This window comes from Tribolium castaneum, chromosome 5 (genome assembly GCF_031307605.1).
Source record: "Tribolium castaneum strain GA2 chromosome 5, icTriCast1.1, whole genome shotgun sequence".
NCBI lineage: Eukaryota > Metazoa > Arthropoda > Insecta > Coleoptera > Tenebrionidae > Tribolium > Tribolium castaneum.
Genome location: NC_087398.1, coordinates 7,566,412 through 7,579,830, shown reverse-complemented (window position 1 = coordinate 7,579,830; position 13,419 = coordinate 7,566,412). Strand labels below are relative to the sequence as shown.

The 13,419-nt window shown below is 35.1% G+C and overlaps 1 protein-coding gene across 4 annotated transcripts in view; it reads left to right on the top strand.

The window, feature by feature from the left end:
* The window catches only part of tai (taiman), a 68,437-nt gene that overhangs the window by 10,246 nt on the left and 44,772 nt on the right, over positions 1-13,419 (top strand). Inside the window, exons 1-2 of one of the 4 annotated variants that reach the window (XM_008195405.3) lie at positions 6,360-6,609; positions 7,255-7,658. The exons of 2 other annotated variants lie outside the window; for them this stretch is intronic. In XM_008195405.3, coding sequence (XP_008193627.1) covers positions 7,630-7,658 — 29 coding nt within the window. In that variant the 5' untranslated portion in view covers positions 6,360-6,609; positions 7,255-7,629. Of the gene's footprint in view, positions 1-6,359; positions 6,807-7,193; positions 7,659-13,419 lie in introns of those variants that run through there. One more of the 4 variants, XM_015980426.2, reaches the window with a different exon arrangement.

Genomic DNA, 13,419 nt, shown 5'->3' with positions numbered 1-13,419 from the left:
GTCATCATCACGCGTAACATGTTGGAAGAGCGAAAATTACAAAGTAATTAGATTGCTTTGTGCTCGTACCTAGAACTTGTTTTCCAGTATTAATTTTAAAATTACAATAATTGTACTTTTACAATCCGTTGGTTTTATTAATGAAAAGTAAAAGTTGGAAAGCACATCAATAATTCTCTGAATGAGTGATTCAGCGAATGGTGAAAAATAACACTAATTTAGTCGGAAGCTTAATCAACGAAACAAGGATGCTTGAACCAAGCAAAACACCGCGGTGAAAATTCATTCTCTTCGTTATTAACTTCATCTTTTTGTGGTCTAGCACTCAACTCATCAAGCCATACTTTATTTTAAGCGTTATTTGCTGTAATTTTTGGAGGGTCTGGGATCATTTCATGTCTGGTTAAACAAAAAGAAAATGTTCAATAACGCTATCAGATGGCGGGTGTTGTTTTTCATTGTCTCCTCCGTTACATTAAATGTGTCGTTGAGCACACATCTTGTAATTTATTTTATTGACCGGATGCAATATTTTTTCCGAAAGTCAAATGAGAATGCTATTCGCGTTGGCAAGTACGCGAAAATTTTTCTAATGAGTTTATTTTGGTGGAGCTAATAAGTGTAATGTTAGGGAAAACAAGCAGAGGTCGCGTAATTGTATCTTTTTTATTTAATTCCAGATAAATTGTGTTTTCAATTACATGGTGGAAAAAGTAATTTATTTCAGCGACGAAGGATGCAGCCACAAGGATGTAACGCTTAAATATATCCTCTCTTCGAAGTGTAGAAAAATGTTGAACCACGGGGTTCTCGACTCGGTTCGTGGGTGGTATACCACACTGGGAAATGGGTTAAAGTTGCAGGGTTGATGAATGTATGACATTGTGTCGCAATATCTTTGCTTCCCCTAGGGATTCGGACACTTTTTTGTGCTTTATTTCCGGGGTAGAGCGAGACTCAAACTATACCGTGTGATTTATTTATTGATCGAGTGGTGTTGTCATAAAGTTTGTCAAAAGCGTGATTCCTTTATTTGCGTTGGCTCGAACATGATTTTTGGTTTTGCTATATTCGGCCACGTCCAGATTTAAATCATCGAGTGGGCATAACATTTTGCGCATAATAAATAAAATGTTTTATGAAAAACCGTTTAACACGCGATCAGTTTTATTCAGCGGCACAGGGACTTATTAGTGGGTTAGTAGGACGTCCATGTCATTCATTATTGGCATCGAGCGGCAAACACCTGCTTTAAACAAAAACCAAATGCGTGATTTATATATAAAACGCTCCGGGATTTTTTAGTGTCTTGAGATGAACAGCTCTCAGACGGAAAATGGAATGTTCAGTGAGGTAGCAAATGATTTTTTCTACACCATTTGATGATGTAACAGATGGTAAATAAAAAAATTGCATCGGGAAATTGAAATTCATACGTGATGATTCACATACAAAATTTTCTATCGGGTTTTTGTAACAATCAAACGGATTCCGATCAGGAACAAAGACATTCCACAAAACCACAGTAAATACACCTGCGAAGTGGAAGTTTATCTACGATGCCTTGACACAGCTCTGTGATTCTTACAGACCTTGTCTGGTAGGGTCATCAGCTTTCGCAGTCTCGAGTTAATCAAAATTTTTGTCGTTCTTTGCTGCATGCGGGATAATTTGGGAGGCCCCTATAATTTCGGACGGATTGGCCCCGATGCCAATTTGCATGCAATAGTAACAGAGAAGGAAATAAACGCGTGGAATAAATTGAAATAAGCGGCGCCCAATTACAGTATACAGGAGGTTCGATCTAGCCGATTGCATTTATGGCCAGCCCTCATAAATCGACACGTAATTTAATTTTGCCTATTAATGTCAGGGTTGTTATTGTTGTTACGATACTTGTCATCGGGAGCTCGAGGGAATCAAAAATTCGGTTTTGATTTATTGGAGCGTTATTGGATTGTTATTGTAGGGTAATGAGTTTATGCACCGTATTTATTGGATTGGAAGGATAACCTATTTATTTAATATATGACACTAATGATACTATCCAGAGTAAATCAAGTAATAGAGTTCCGGGTACTGAAACTCATTTCCGGTATTGAGCGCTGAAAAGATCATAAACAAGTCTAGAATTGGACTGATGATACTTTTACTACTATATAAAAATGAGTTAATGTAACATATTTAAATAGCTAAAATGCAGAAATAGAGCAATATCATCGAACCAGGTCATGTGAAAAGAGTGAAAGTCATTGCCACGTCTCTTTTGCTCCTACCACTGATTACGTGTTATCCCTCCTTTTCTCTAGTTAATGGAAAGATGATGTAACAACTGTTACTTAACATTGTTCTTTATCTAATAACGTTTGGAAAGCTAGTTTGGGTGCACATTTTTAGTTTCAAACTTAAATTCAAGGATGCTTACTATTTTCCAATTATTACTAATTTCCACTATTCAATATGGAGTGCATTAGTTACCTACACTGAACATTACTGTCACCTAAATCAACATTTTTATGGAGGACATTTTAATGATGTGAGGCGTTTCACATTTAAAATTATTTTCGATAAAAATTGACGATTGACACTTCTGTTACACTATGTGCGGTGTTTTTTTGCAAAACAATCAATTTTGCATAATCACGTCAGAGTTTTATGTAAAACATTGCAATACAAACGTATTTGTGCTCTAAATAGTTTTAATTAGAGTGTGTGGTTTTATGTATTAAAGCATAAATAAGACTTAAAAATATATGCGAATGCTTTCACTTTAATTATTGTTTAGTTTTGATCCAATGTTGGTTATTTACTTTGCTAAAAGCGATTCAATTATCAATAGAATGGAAACTGCACGCTCATATTTTTATAACTGCGAGTACTTAAAAAAGATTTTCGCATTGTTGGTTATTCTGCTTCGTTATTTATAGTCTATACTTTATTCATATGGATTTTGTAATAAAAAATGTTGGCGGCTGTGAAAAGCCTTGCCATCTGACCACAATTTCATGTTTTCTGTTTTGTTATCACGTATATTTGGAGTTCTAGTTTTCAGTTTTCATTGTATTTGAAGTTTCTAAGACCTGTCTTGTCAGGTAATTTATTTTTGGATTCGATGATTGGCCAATCTTTGTGGTTCAAAACAGGTTAAAAGGCATTTAGCTTGATTTAATAAATAGTAATAAGCATTGTCTTGCTAAAAAATTAAATATACATGTTCTGATGATTCATTTAACAGTTCCAACTATTTTACTTTCATTTTCAGTAAATTATGAAGTGCCCGTAAATTTTGGATCGGGCATATGTTCTGCTTTAGTCATGATCATTTCTGGGAATTACTTGTGGCCAGTTGATTGACTTTACAAACGTGCCAAACTTTCAGACTACCGTACATAAATTTGAGCAGTCGTTTTTCATCAACTGTCGTTGCCATATTTTAGAACATTAATAAATCGAAACGAAAATTAGCTCAATAACGCTGACAATTTTTTCAAACGTAGTTTGTTCATGGTCAGATTGGCTGTTTATTGTCAGGTCTATTTTTAAAAATGGAATTTAAAATGTCCTGTTTTCAACAGCATGCAATAAGCACTGTCAGACTAGACATGCATAGTAAATGTTGAATCCCAGAAGCGTCACCGAAGTGGAAAGGCTGGCACTTAATGAGGTGTGGAACGTACTTCAGCAGCACACCGAAAGTGAGAGTGCATCATAGTTAGCATCACGTGTTTGCCAAAATAGCGAGAACCACATTCTGGCATGGAGCCATCATGATGGTGACTTACGAAGACCAATCTGATTTTTAATTTTAAAATCCATTGTTCGGCGTGTTCGTATTGACAAGATAACAAAGTAATTACCATTGAAAACAAAGAAAGTTTAAAAACCAGGTGTGAAAACAACAAATCCCAATTCCGAAAAGTAATTAAGTTGGGTAATTATATTGTTCAGTCCGCGCACGGTGATTTAATATTGAGTAAGGTGACGTCAGTTCATAATTCGCAGCATTATATTAGTGTTTATCATGGTTATTTTTTTAATTGTTAGAACTTGGGGCTAATTACCATTTTTATCTTCTTAATTTCCGGTTGAGTTGTCGAAATTATTCAAGTTTTAAAAAGCGCAACTGGCGATTTCATAATTTTCAGGCAATTATGCTGAATTTTTAACTAAATCGTGTTACGAAATCAACACAAAGCGTGGAAGCGAAATACAAAAACAGTCATTATAATTTAGTTCATGAATTGATTTCTTGGAAAAATCATACTTTGTTTAGTGTGATGACTGCAAAAAGGTGGGTATCTGTAGTCTATCATTTACAATGCTTACTTGCAGTTTTTTTCAAAACCGTTTCATGAATAAAAATAGGCGAGTCTTAAATGACTCTTTCAAAGTGGTGTTAATTTTAAAGACACCGAAACCTGTTGGCGTACCAACCTATAAACTACGAGGATTTCCATGTTTCTGAATATCTAAAATACCAAACGAGTTTGTATCTCCATAAAATATATTACCGATATGTTCGTGGCATGTTGCTGCTTGTTAATGCATCTAATATGCATTCTGCAATAACTCTTTTCACAAAGAAACGTCTCGTTTCAGTATTTTTTGAATTCGAGTTACACTTATCTAGGGGATTAATTCAATTAACGCCTCTATGTTAAATTGATTCAGTAAGCTTCGATTAAAAGGGCTTTCGCGATGAGGTCGAGACATATTGATCACGAATTAAGGGATCGGGTGTACCGACCGGAGTTTCGTCCCCAAATTATAATGAAGTTTGTTTGCGAACTGGTTGATTTTCAATTTGTTACACAACAGAGAAATTACTAGTTGTGCGCACAAGTTCCTTAAAATTCTGCAATGATGCTCTTGTTCCACCAATCTAATTAATAGTCAGGATAAATATCATGTCTCAAACAATAAATTCTAACGAACCTACTCTCATATTATATGTATTAATGATAAATTAGTACGTCTGTTGAATTTGAAACCACGGCATTTGTATGTTTGAATTTGTCTCGGGACGTGATTGAGTTGAAATCTTCTCAAAATGGCAAAGACATATTTTAAATTTTAAAAAATTCGCTCTTAATATTCAGAAGGAGCCGACTTTTGAAAGTGACATAATATTAAAATTTCGTGTCGGCTTGAACTTCTTCAATTTTACATGATGGAGGCGGTGGCAATTTCGCCAAATTAAAACGTGTATTCGCCGATGGGACCATAAAACAATAACCGGCTAAAATACAGAACACCATTGTTTTAAAGTTATTATTTTCTTATTTATTTCAATTCCGCTTCTGCGACAAAGGGAAACCTACATTTCTGGTGTAAACACAAAACAACATTTGGTTGTGTATCTGGCGGATCTGCTTTACATTCAAGACCTCAAACCACTTAACATAAAATGTCATTTGTAATTTCAGCGGTAGTTGAACATCTTCCGGTTTGTTGTGTGTTTCAAGTAGCCAAATGTAAACAAAATTCCGTCAGTTTTTCCTGCACATACTAATCAGGTTTTTTCCATTCTTTCCAACTCAAGTGTGTTGATGATTTCTATTTTGGGGTACGAGATTTTTGGGGTGTGAAAAAATCAACGATTATTGGTGATTGTTCCAAATTATGCATGCCGTTAACACATTATCATTGAGATGACATGCGTTTCACTCAATTTTGGACCTTACGGCTTATTTACATCGGTTAAAATTCCGATTATAGGGTTTTGCCTTGGTTTGAAGATTTTTCTCAATGAATGTGCATTTTTTATTCACGCTTTTACATTATTTAAATATTTACAGCATATTTGGAAACATAATGAATACGTCTTGGAAAAACTAAGCCAGTTTGAGATTTTTGTGTAAATTTGGGAATTTTTATTTCAAAGGTTGATGAATATCCACAGTTGCGTAGAAAAATCCAAAATCATGCGGTTGTCTTTATTTGGAAACGCACGCTTATAACGTCGCCAACCTTCACCTGATTTTCCCAACATGAAGTGCAACAATGACTGTCGCAATGTCGTGGTTTAATTTTTATAATCGCCTTATGACATACAGTTTTATTGGAGTTAATTGGTAAAAAATCGTGTTTTGTTTGAAATCACTTTGCATAAATTAGGAAAACGTTTTGCGTAATACGAAAAAATCGTATACTTCGAGAATCTCAACGATGGGTCACCCACTTAAAAAAATAGCCGAACCTTGACTCAGATTAAAATATATCAGTGTCAAGACGGCACGATTTTATGATTCGATGATCCAAATCCCTATACAAGTTTTTGCGGTTTGCTATTTTATTTATGTTGGCTGAAACGGTTGACGAAAGCACTCCGGAGCTCCAAGTTGCGTTGGCCCTCTACCGGCGTGTTCCAACGAAACGAAAAGCTAACATTAGTCTACCTGATGCTGCCGGAGTTGGTGTGTCAGATGTGAACCGTTCTCTCGAACCGGATTACAGCATTCAAAACAATCTACTTTTATATGAAACTGTGTCGCTATCTACGTGCAATACGTCGATGTTAATTGGCTTCTATGTGTCTACGTTCAATTTCAAAATGTAATCATTTTAAGTGCTGTTGGTGTTGAAAAAACTCAATCAGTGTGCAAATATGTATGTGAAATGTTCGCCGTGTTCCACGAAAACCACCCCATCAAATAAAGTTTAAAGTTGAAGAACGCAAGGATTCTTCGCACCTGCGCATGGTCGAACACATGCCTTGCATTGACACGTGTGTTTTGTCATTACAGGACGGAATTTATAAGGATAGCGATCAAAAAACAAAGAGTTAAATTAATGTGGGAGATGCGGTTAGTTAACGTGTTGCCAAAAATGCAAAAAATTCCAAGGGATGAAATTTATGTGTTGTTTATCGCACTGCTGAAATGATGAGTTTCATCTTCTTGAATTGAACATCGGCTTAGCACTTATGTAAATATAAACTGAATATTTATAAACATGCCTGTCGTGTTTAAATTAACTTAAAAGGCTAGGTCAGTTTCTAGTAGTTCTTAATTAAGAGATTCGGGAAAAATCGCTTTTTTCAAAGCGAACCCACCGCAGTTGGACCGTTCCACTTTCGACGCTTATTTTGGTCCTTGAGCCAATAGTTCTAATCTCCTTGTTTGCATTAAATTGGTGCAAATTGTTCGCAATCAAACAAAAATTGACATGAGCCATTGGTTTGGTATGTGCAGGTGCAAATGATCCTTTGCAAGAAAAATCCGTCATGGCTAATGTGCAACAACGTTCATCAAGGTCTCTTTTTGAATGTGTGTTTCGTGCAACTTTTAAAGTTTCTTCAAGCTGAATTCCTCGTGTGCCATCATCCTTTTTAAATCGAAAACTTCGTGCTTGTGATTATCCACTAACAGATAAGTGCAATTGACTGCATTATGTGACGTTGTGGTGTGCAATTTCACTTCTTCATCAAAGCGGATTTTCAAACTGTTTTATACGAAAAATAACCAGAGAGCCGGGGACGGCCCTCGCGCTCCTGTGGAGTTGTTCAGGCAAGATTTTTCGAAGGCAGAGGCGGCGGCCGGTCCTAGTGTCTTTCTGGGTTCTTTGGATCGGGCCGATTATCTGCCGCCGCCTCCAGCCGCATCGTCGCCGCCCTCGGATGTTGCCCAAATGTCCATCGGATTCGTCGAAAATGCCGGGTGAGTGTCGAGACAGACGCCAAGAAAAATTAAAATCGCACAGGTATTACAATAACAAAGTGTTCCTGGGCTGTCGGTGAAATTGCTACATCCATTCAGCCATGAATATGCTCGCTACTTGACATAATTCAATCTTATTGTGCAATATTTCATGTAAAAATCACATCATTTGTCATTTGTAATGCCTCTTTGTTATTTATGTATCTCGCATATTTACAGTTTGATAAATTTAACTGTCAGTCCGGTTTCAAGGTACACAATTATCAATTATTATTGTTAAGTTCACTGTCTTTGTGAACGGCTTCTTTACATGAAAAAACCGTGAAAAATAGCAGTAATCAATTTTCCGGGCCTTTCCGAGCTGCCTATTGTGAGAATATTTTACAATAACTGGTTATTACCTGCTATTAATTATTTATGCTGAAGATGATTTATTTTTCTTGTGTTCACAAATTAATTTGGTAAAGTCGATTGTGGTAGCAATTTAGTTTTAATTACGTTGACCAATTAACTTTGTTATCTTAATGCTAAAAATTAAACATTTCTAAACCATAAAATTCAATTCTATCTTCTCTTAAATATTTATTCATTCTCACTTAATATATAAAAAAGTAGTTCAAGGTTTGTTACAGTTAAATAAGTTTTAATAAAGAATGCTAATTTTTCTTAATTGAATGGTGAGAGTTGTTATTTCACCTACTTAGTCTAATAAGTTTTTCAAATGGACAGATTTATGTGAGACCAGATTTTTTCATTTTCTAAATGTGAAAATTTCTGAATTATTTTAAAAGTTTGTGAAAAAACATTGCAGTTTTTTTTCATAATTAATTCACTAATTTGCTCTACTTTATTCCGTTTTTTAAGTAACCATGAACATGAAATGAAATGGACAAAAGGTCTGTTTGTACACAATTGAATCCATGGGTTATTAATGTAATAAAATGAAATTATGGAAAATTACTTTCAGCATTCGGAATAAATCACCAATCGGAACGACCTATGATCGAAATTGGTTCGAATTATCGAGGTTCTCTATTGTAATTACAGTGATTATTCAATGTTGGCTAAAATAACAGCTGTAAGCTTTTCAGTCATTTCCATAATCGCTGCCAATCATTACTCGAAATAAAAAAGTGAATATGCATTTGTTTTTTGCCTTTGAAGAACTGACAGTTCAGACGTGCTTCATTTTTCAAGTGGGTCCATTACGCGTTTATACACATGTTCTCGATTGTAGTGATTTGTAATTCAAGTCCACTCTCAAAAATCATTTTTGCAATAAATAGATTTTTGATCTTTATGCCGACTTGTTAGATTTGAGGTTTCTTCTATTACGATTGTATGAAACCTCAGTATTGCGTGATACAATCTCCATCCACATAGTTTCTCAAAATGGTTTCAGAAATGTAGGGTCCGCTTACAAGTGTAGTTTGTTAAGCTTTGCGTAGGGTTGATGGCTGAAATGTCATACCTCTATCTTCCAACGTGAAATTTGAAACACTTGAAGCGTGATTGTTAGCTTGGTCGGTTAGTTTGAGAAGATATCTGACTCCTCTATGCTCGATCAACAATGGGAAGGTTTTAAGTATAGGTAGGTATAATAATAAGATGGATAGCCTTGGAAATTCAACATAGTTTGTTTCCAACTGATCTCTTCCAATTTTGCACGGATTAATTCTTGTTCGTAACGTGTCGTGGCAGCTTGGCAGATGAATACTATTGAATTTATCGGAGTACAAAAATCTCATCATGAAAAGTCTCGCTCACATTTGGTTGGGAATGTAACAGCAACACACTGTTTTATTTTTAAAATGTGTTTAATGCGATTCTCTATTCCGATTGTGGGTTATTGTCCCAAAAATGTGACCTTCCCGAGGTAAAATGAGTCACAAATAGGTAACTCCGCACTATTTCATGCTAACCAATCTTCGGGTGTTAAGTATGACATGCGTAGTAATTTTGGGACAAAAGATCACAGGCGTGTGAAGCCATGTCCATTCGCTAATACGCCTGAAATTATCATAACGCAAACATGTTTACTACTGTTAACCAAAGTTGTTTAAAAAAGTGACTGCTATTTCGTTACGTATATGAGAAATCGTGTATATGTACGTCGCTGGTCTAAAAATACTTCTCATTGTGTAGGTCAGGGCATCATATCTAAACATTTTTTTAAGCGATGGGATTAGTTTGCACTTTGAACACTTATTCTCCACTTGCAAAATGCGGGCACATTGAACAAGTGTTAAAATATGGCCGGAATTCGTGTAGCACTTTTCGAATTATTATATCACACAATATGATATAATAAAGTTAAAATATTGCGTAATAAAGCAAATAACTGTGCAGTAATAATAATGGTAATTTAAACTGATTATTTTATAATGTGTGGAACTCGATTTATATACCACATAGGTGGAGCAACAACTTTCAGATCATTCTATGATGTCTTGTTAATATGAATTAAGTAATTAATAGCAGCGTGCTGCTTTAACCAGATGAATATGCAATCAACAAAATGAATACGTAAAATTAAAATTTATCTGCCATTCTGTGCTTTGTATACAAATATTGATTCGTTATGTGTTTTCTTTCAGATAGGCTTGTTTACACATCAAATGTCGTGATTAAAGAAGCTTTATTTTTCTATATAAAACAAAAAACATGTTTTCTTTGTTAATCTTCGCTTAACATTCTTGCTAAAACATTTCGCAACAACAATCGCGGTAACATAGATATACCGGATATTGAAGTAATCTTATTAAATAATGATCCGAGGGAGCTTATGTAGGTACAGTCACGATCAAAAAGAATGAAACCATAGCCAGAAATTAGCTGGATATTGTGTCAGCTAGATGGACAGTGACTGTACCTATTTTATGGCCACAGTATATTAAGTCATTACCCTAGTCTCTTTCCAAAATTCTTTGTTCACTTTTTCTGGAAAATGAAATAGGGGCATTCGTAACATTTGCAAAAAAAGGAAGAAACTTCAGTAGAACAGAGTAAATTGGAGTATGATTTATTAGGTACTAGAGTCACCACAAAAATGTTAAATGCTAGTGAAAGATTAAAATAAATCGAAAACGACAACTGCCTAATTAGTTGGTACATTAATCAAAATGTAAGTTTTAAATTTGTAATAACTCGCTCTGCGCAGCTAAATCGTTTCTCATTAATTATTGTTTTACATTGATTGAAGTCGCCCTTTTTCGGCATAAGAAAAGTGATTAATTTATTGAAGCACGCAGTTGAGCTATATTTAACCTTTTGTCTTTCTTGGATAGGTCAATATAATTAGGGATCACGAAACTTTAGTTACCAGCGGTTTATTTGCAAATTTCTGTTCGTATTGTTGTTTATGGTAAAATTTTGGGTGATCTGCTCGGGAGCCCCATTGAAACAGTTTCCGCAGTCCCGTTTAGCGATTTTCATCAGCCGAGATCTGGTGTGTCTGTGGCGACGACGACGTTGTTTACCGCTCACAGCCTTGGCCTTGGCGCGGTGACTGCTCCCGAGCAGCTCCCTCCACTGAGCCCCCCGAGATGCCCCAGTGCCCCCCAATCCCTGCCCGTGTTGTTCAGCCCGCGGCCACTAAGATCGCCGACATTGCAATTCGCGACTCCAACTCACACTCGGAGAAAACACTTTGGTGTTCACTGTTTTTCTCACTAACAGTTTGCACTCCATCAAGGGGCTCCCACGTTAATTGTCGGGTTTCACAAGCGGAACTTTTGATGTCATACCGTCACATTTTTATTTTTGGACTTTCAGCGAACTGGACCGAAAGATGAACGCGCTTTTTTGGCAAAGATTAATCAGTTTTTGATTGAAGTGCTGAGCTATTTGCTTTGTTTGATTCGCTTTAATTACTCACCTATGGCTTAGAAGTGCGTGTTGACCATTAATAGAGAGAGAGTGCGATTTACACATAAATAGATATTTATTGACACTTTTTGTGTCTAAAAGTAACACTAACGTTCTAATTAAAAGTTTATAAAAACGTTGGACGATGCTCAGTTTTGTTAGGATTGTAATAAATAAAATGAAACGAGCTGATCTTGTCTTAACTAATTGTCGGGTGTTTAAATTGAAGTTGTAAATTATGCTCGTGTGTGCTCACATATTAAAAAATAAATATTTGCTTAGAAGGATAATTTCGTTTTGTAATAAATTTAAAATTGACTTGACCTGACACGACTTTTGCATTAAAACCGACTGTACAAAATTATTTGGCACAATTTTTGCCACAAATATTTTGGATCAAGAATCACCAAAATAAATTCGCTGCGACTTTTCTATTACGTCGGGACATAAATCTTTGGAATTTAATTTTAAAAATATATTTTTTATTATGGATTTTTTATTGTGGGGGAACTTTTAGGTATTCTTGTTTGATAGCGTCATTATAATACGCATTGGTGTTTGAAAAATAAGGATCCCAAACTGCGTGGTATGTTTTCATTTCACGCCAACTCTTCACAATGAAAATAACGATCATTTGTGGCACGCGCAATCAATAAATGCTTGTACCTCGCTCGTTATCCAAGTGCAAAAGTAAATAATCACAGGAAGTACGCTCAGTTGGAGCTGGACCGAAATATACAAGGTGGTGAAAAAAAATTTCATCCGGTTATAACGAGTGGTACTGCCTGAAGCAGCAATAATAAAAGAAATTTCCTTCATTATTCGTCCATAAAAGAGCAGAAGTGGCGAGCCAATTATCTGAATAATTTCTCAGATTGATTTTTTTTCGCTTGTGGAGTTTACATAGTTGTTATTTATGAAATTATGACGGGTGACTGAAGAAGATCGCTATCTGAAGCGCCCGCACAGGCGGTGTCTGCTGCGTTCGAGATGGTCTCGTTCACTTTTATGGATGTCATTATGCCTACATTACGACACATAATGGGGAAGGCATCGTCGAAAGTGAAACGTAAAACGCGTACCGCAATGTAGATTTGTATCTCTCTTTTATATCTACCATCGTGCACACGACGCTGGAAAAACGGACCTAGGAGGATGCGTATCACGAGTAGCATAGGATTCTTTTCATCTACTTTTATTTTTTTCCCAAAAAAATTGCCGAATTTGGACGAAAATTGTATAGAACTTGCCTTTTCAGCGCTTAAACACGTTTTTAAGCTAAAAATTCAGCTTTTCAATGAGTTTTTTTTAAACCTGAAAGCAATAAACTACGTAGGTCAATATCAACTTTATTTTTTTTTGTTTATTTAAAAATAAACCGAAAAATAACAAATTGGTTTAATAATGGTGTCGGTATTCGTTCCTGGATTTAGTGAAGAATAAAAAATTAAACTTTTTTTTTATAAATTACTTTATTACCGTGTGTTAACTTGTAACAGATTTTATTTGCCTTTGAACTGAAGAGTATTGAAATTAGGTGGGTTTCAACTTGTTATTTTTGTCTTATATATATTCCTATGAATATATTAATATTAAAATTATTCTAATTAAAATTCAGTAAATTTCTTTTAATGGAAATGTTTGATATGATGACGGAATGTTATAGTCTTGCTTTCAACAAACTTAGGATTTTTATTATTATTATTAATTATTAAGTCAAATACCTCTAAAATTATTTATAACAAAATGAAACAAAAAGTAAATTTTTATTATGCGCCAAATTCAACGAAATTAAACATTAAAAAAACAGTAAGACATTAGAGGCTGTTCAGTGAATAAAGTTTTAAAAAAGTGAAAAACAGGTTTAATATTAGGCTGCTTAAATTTTTGTATT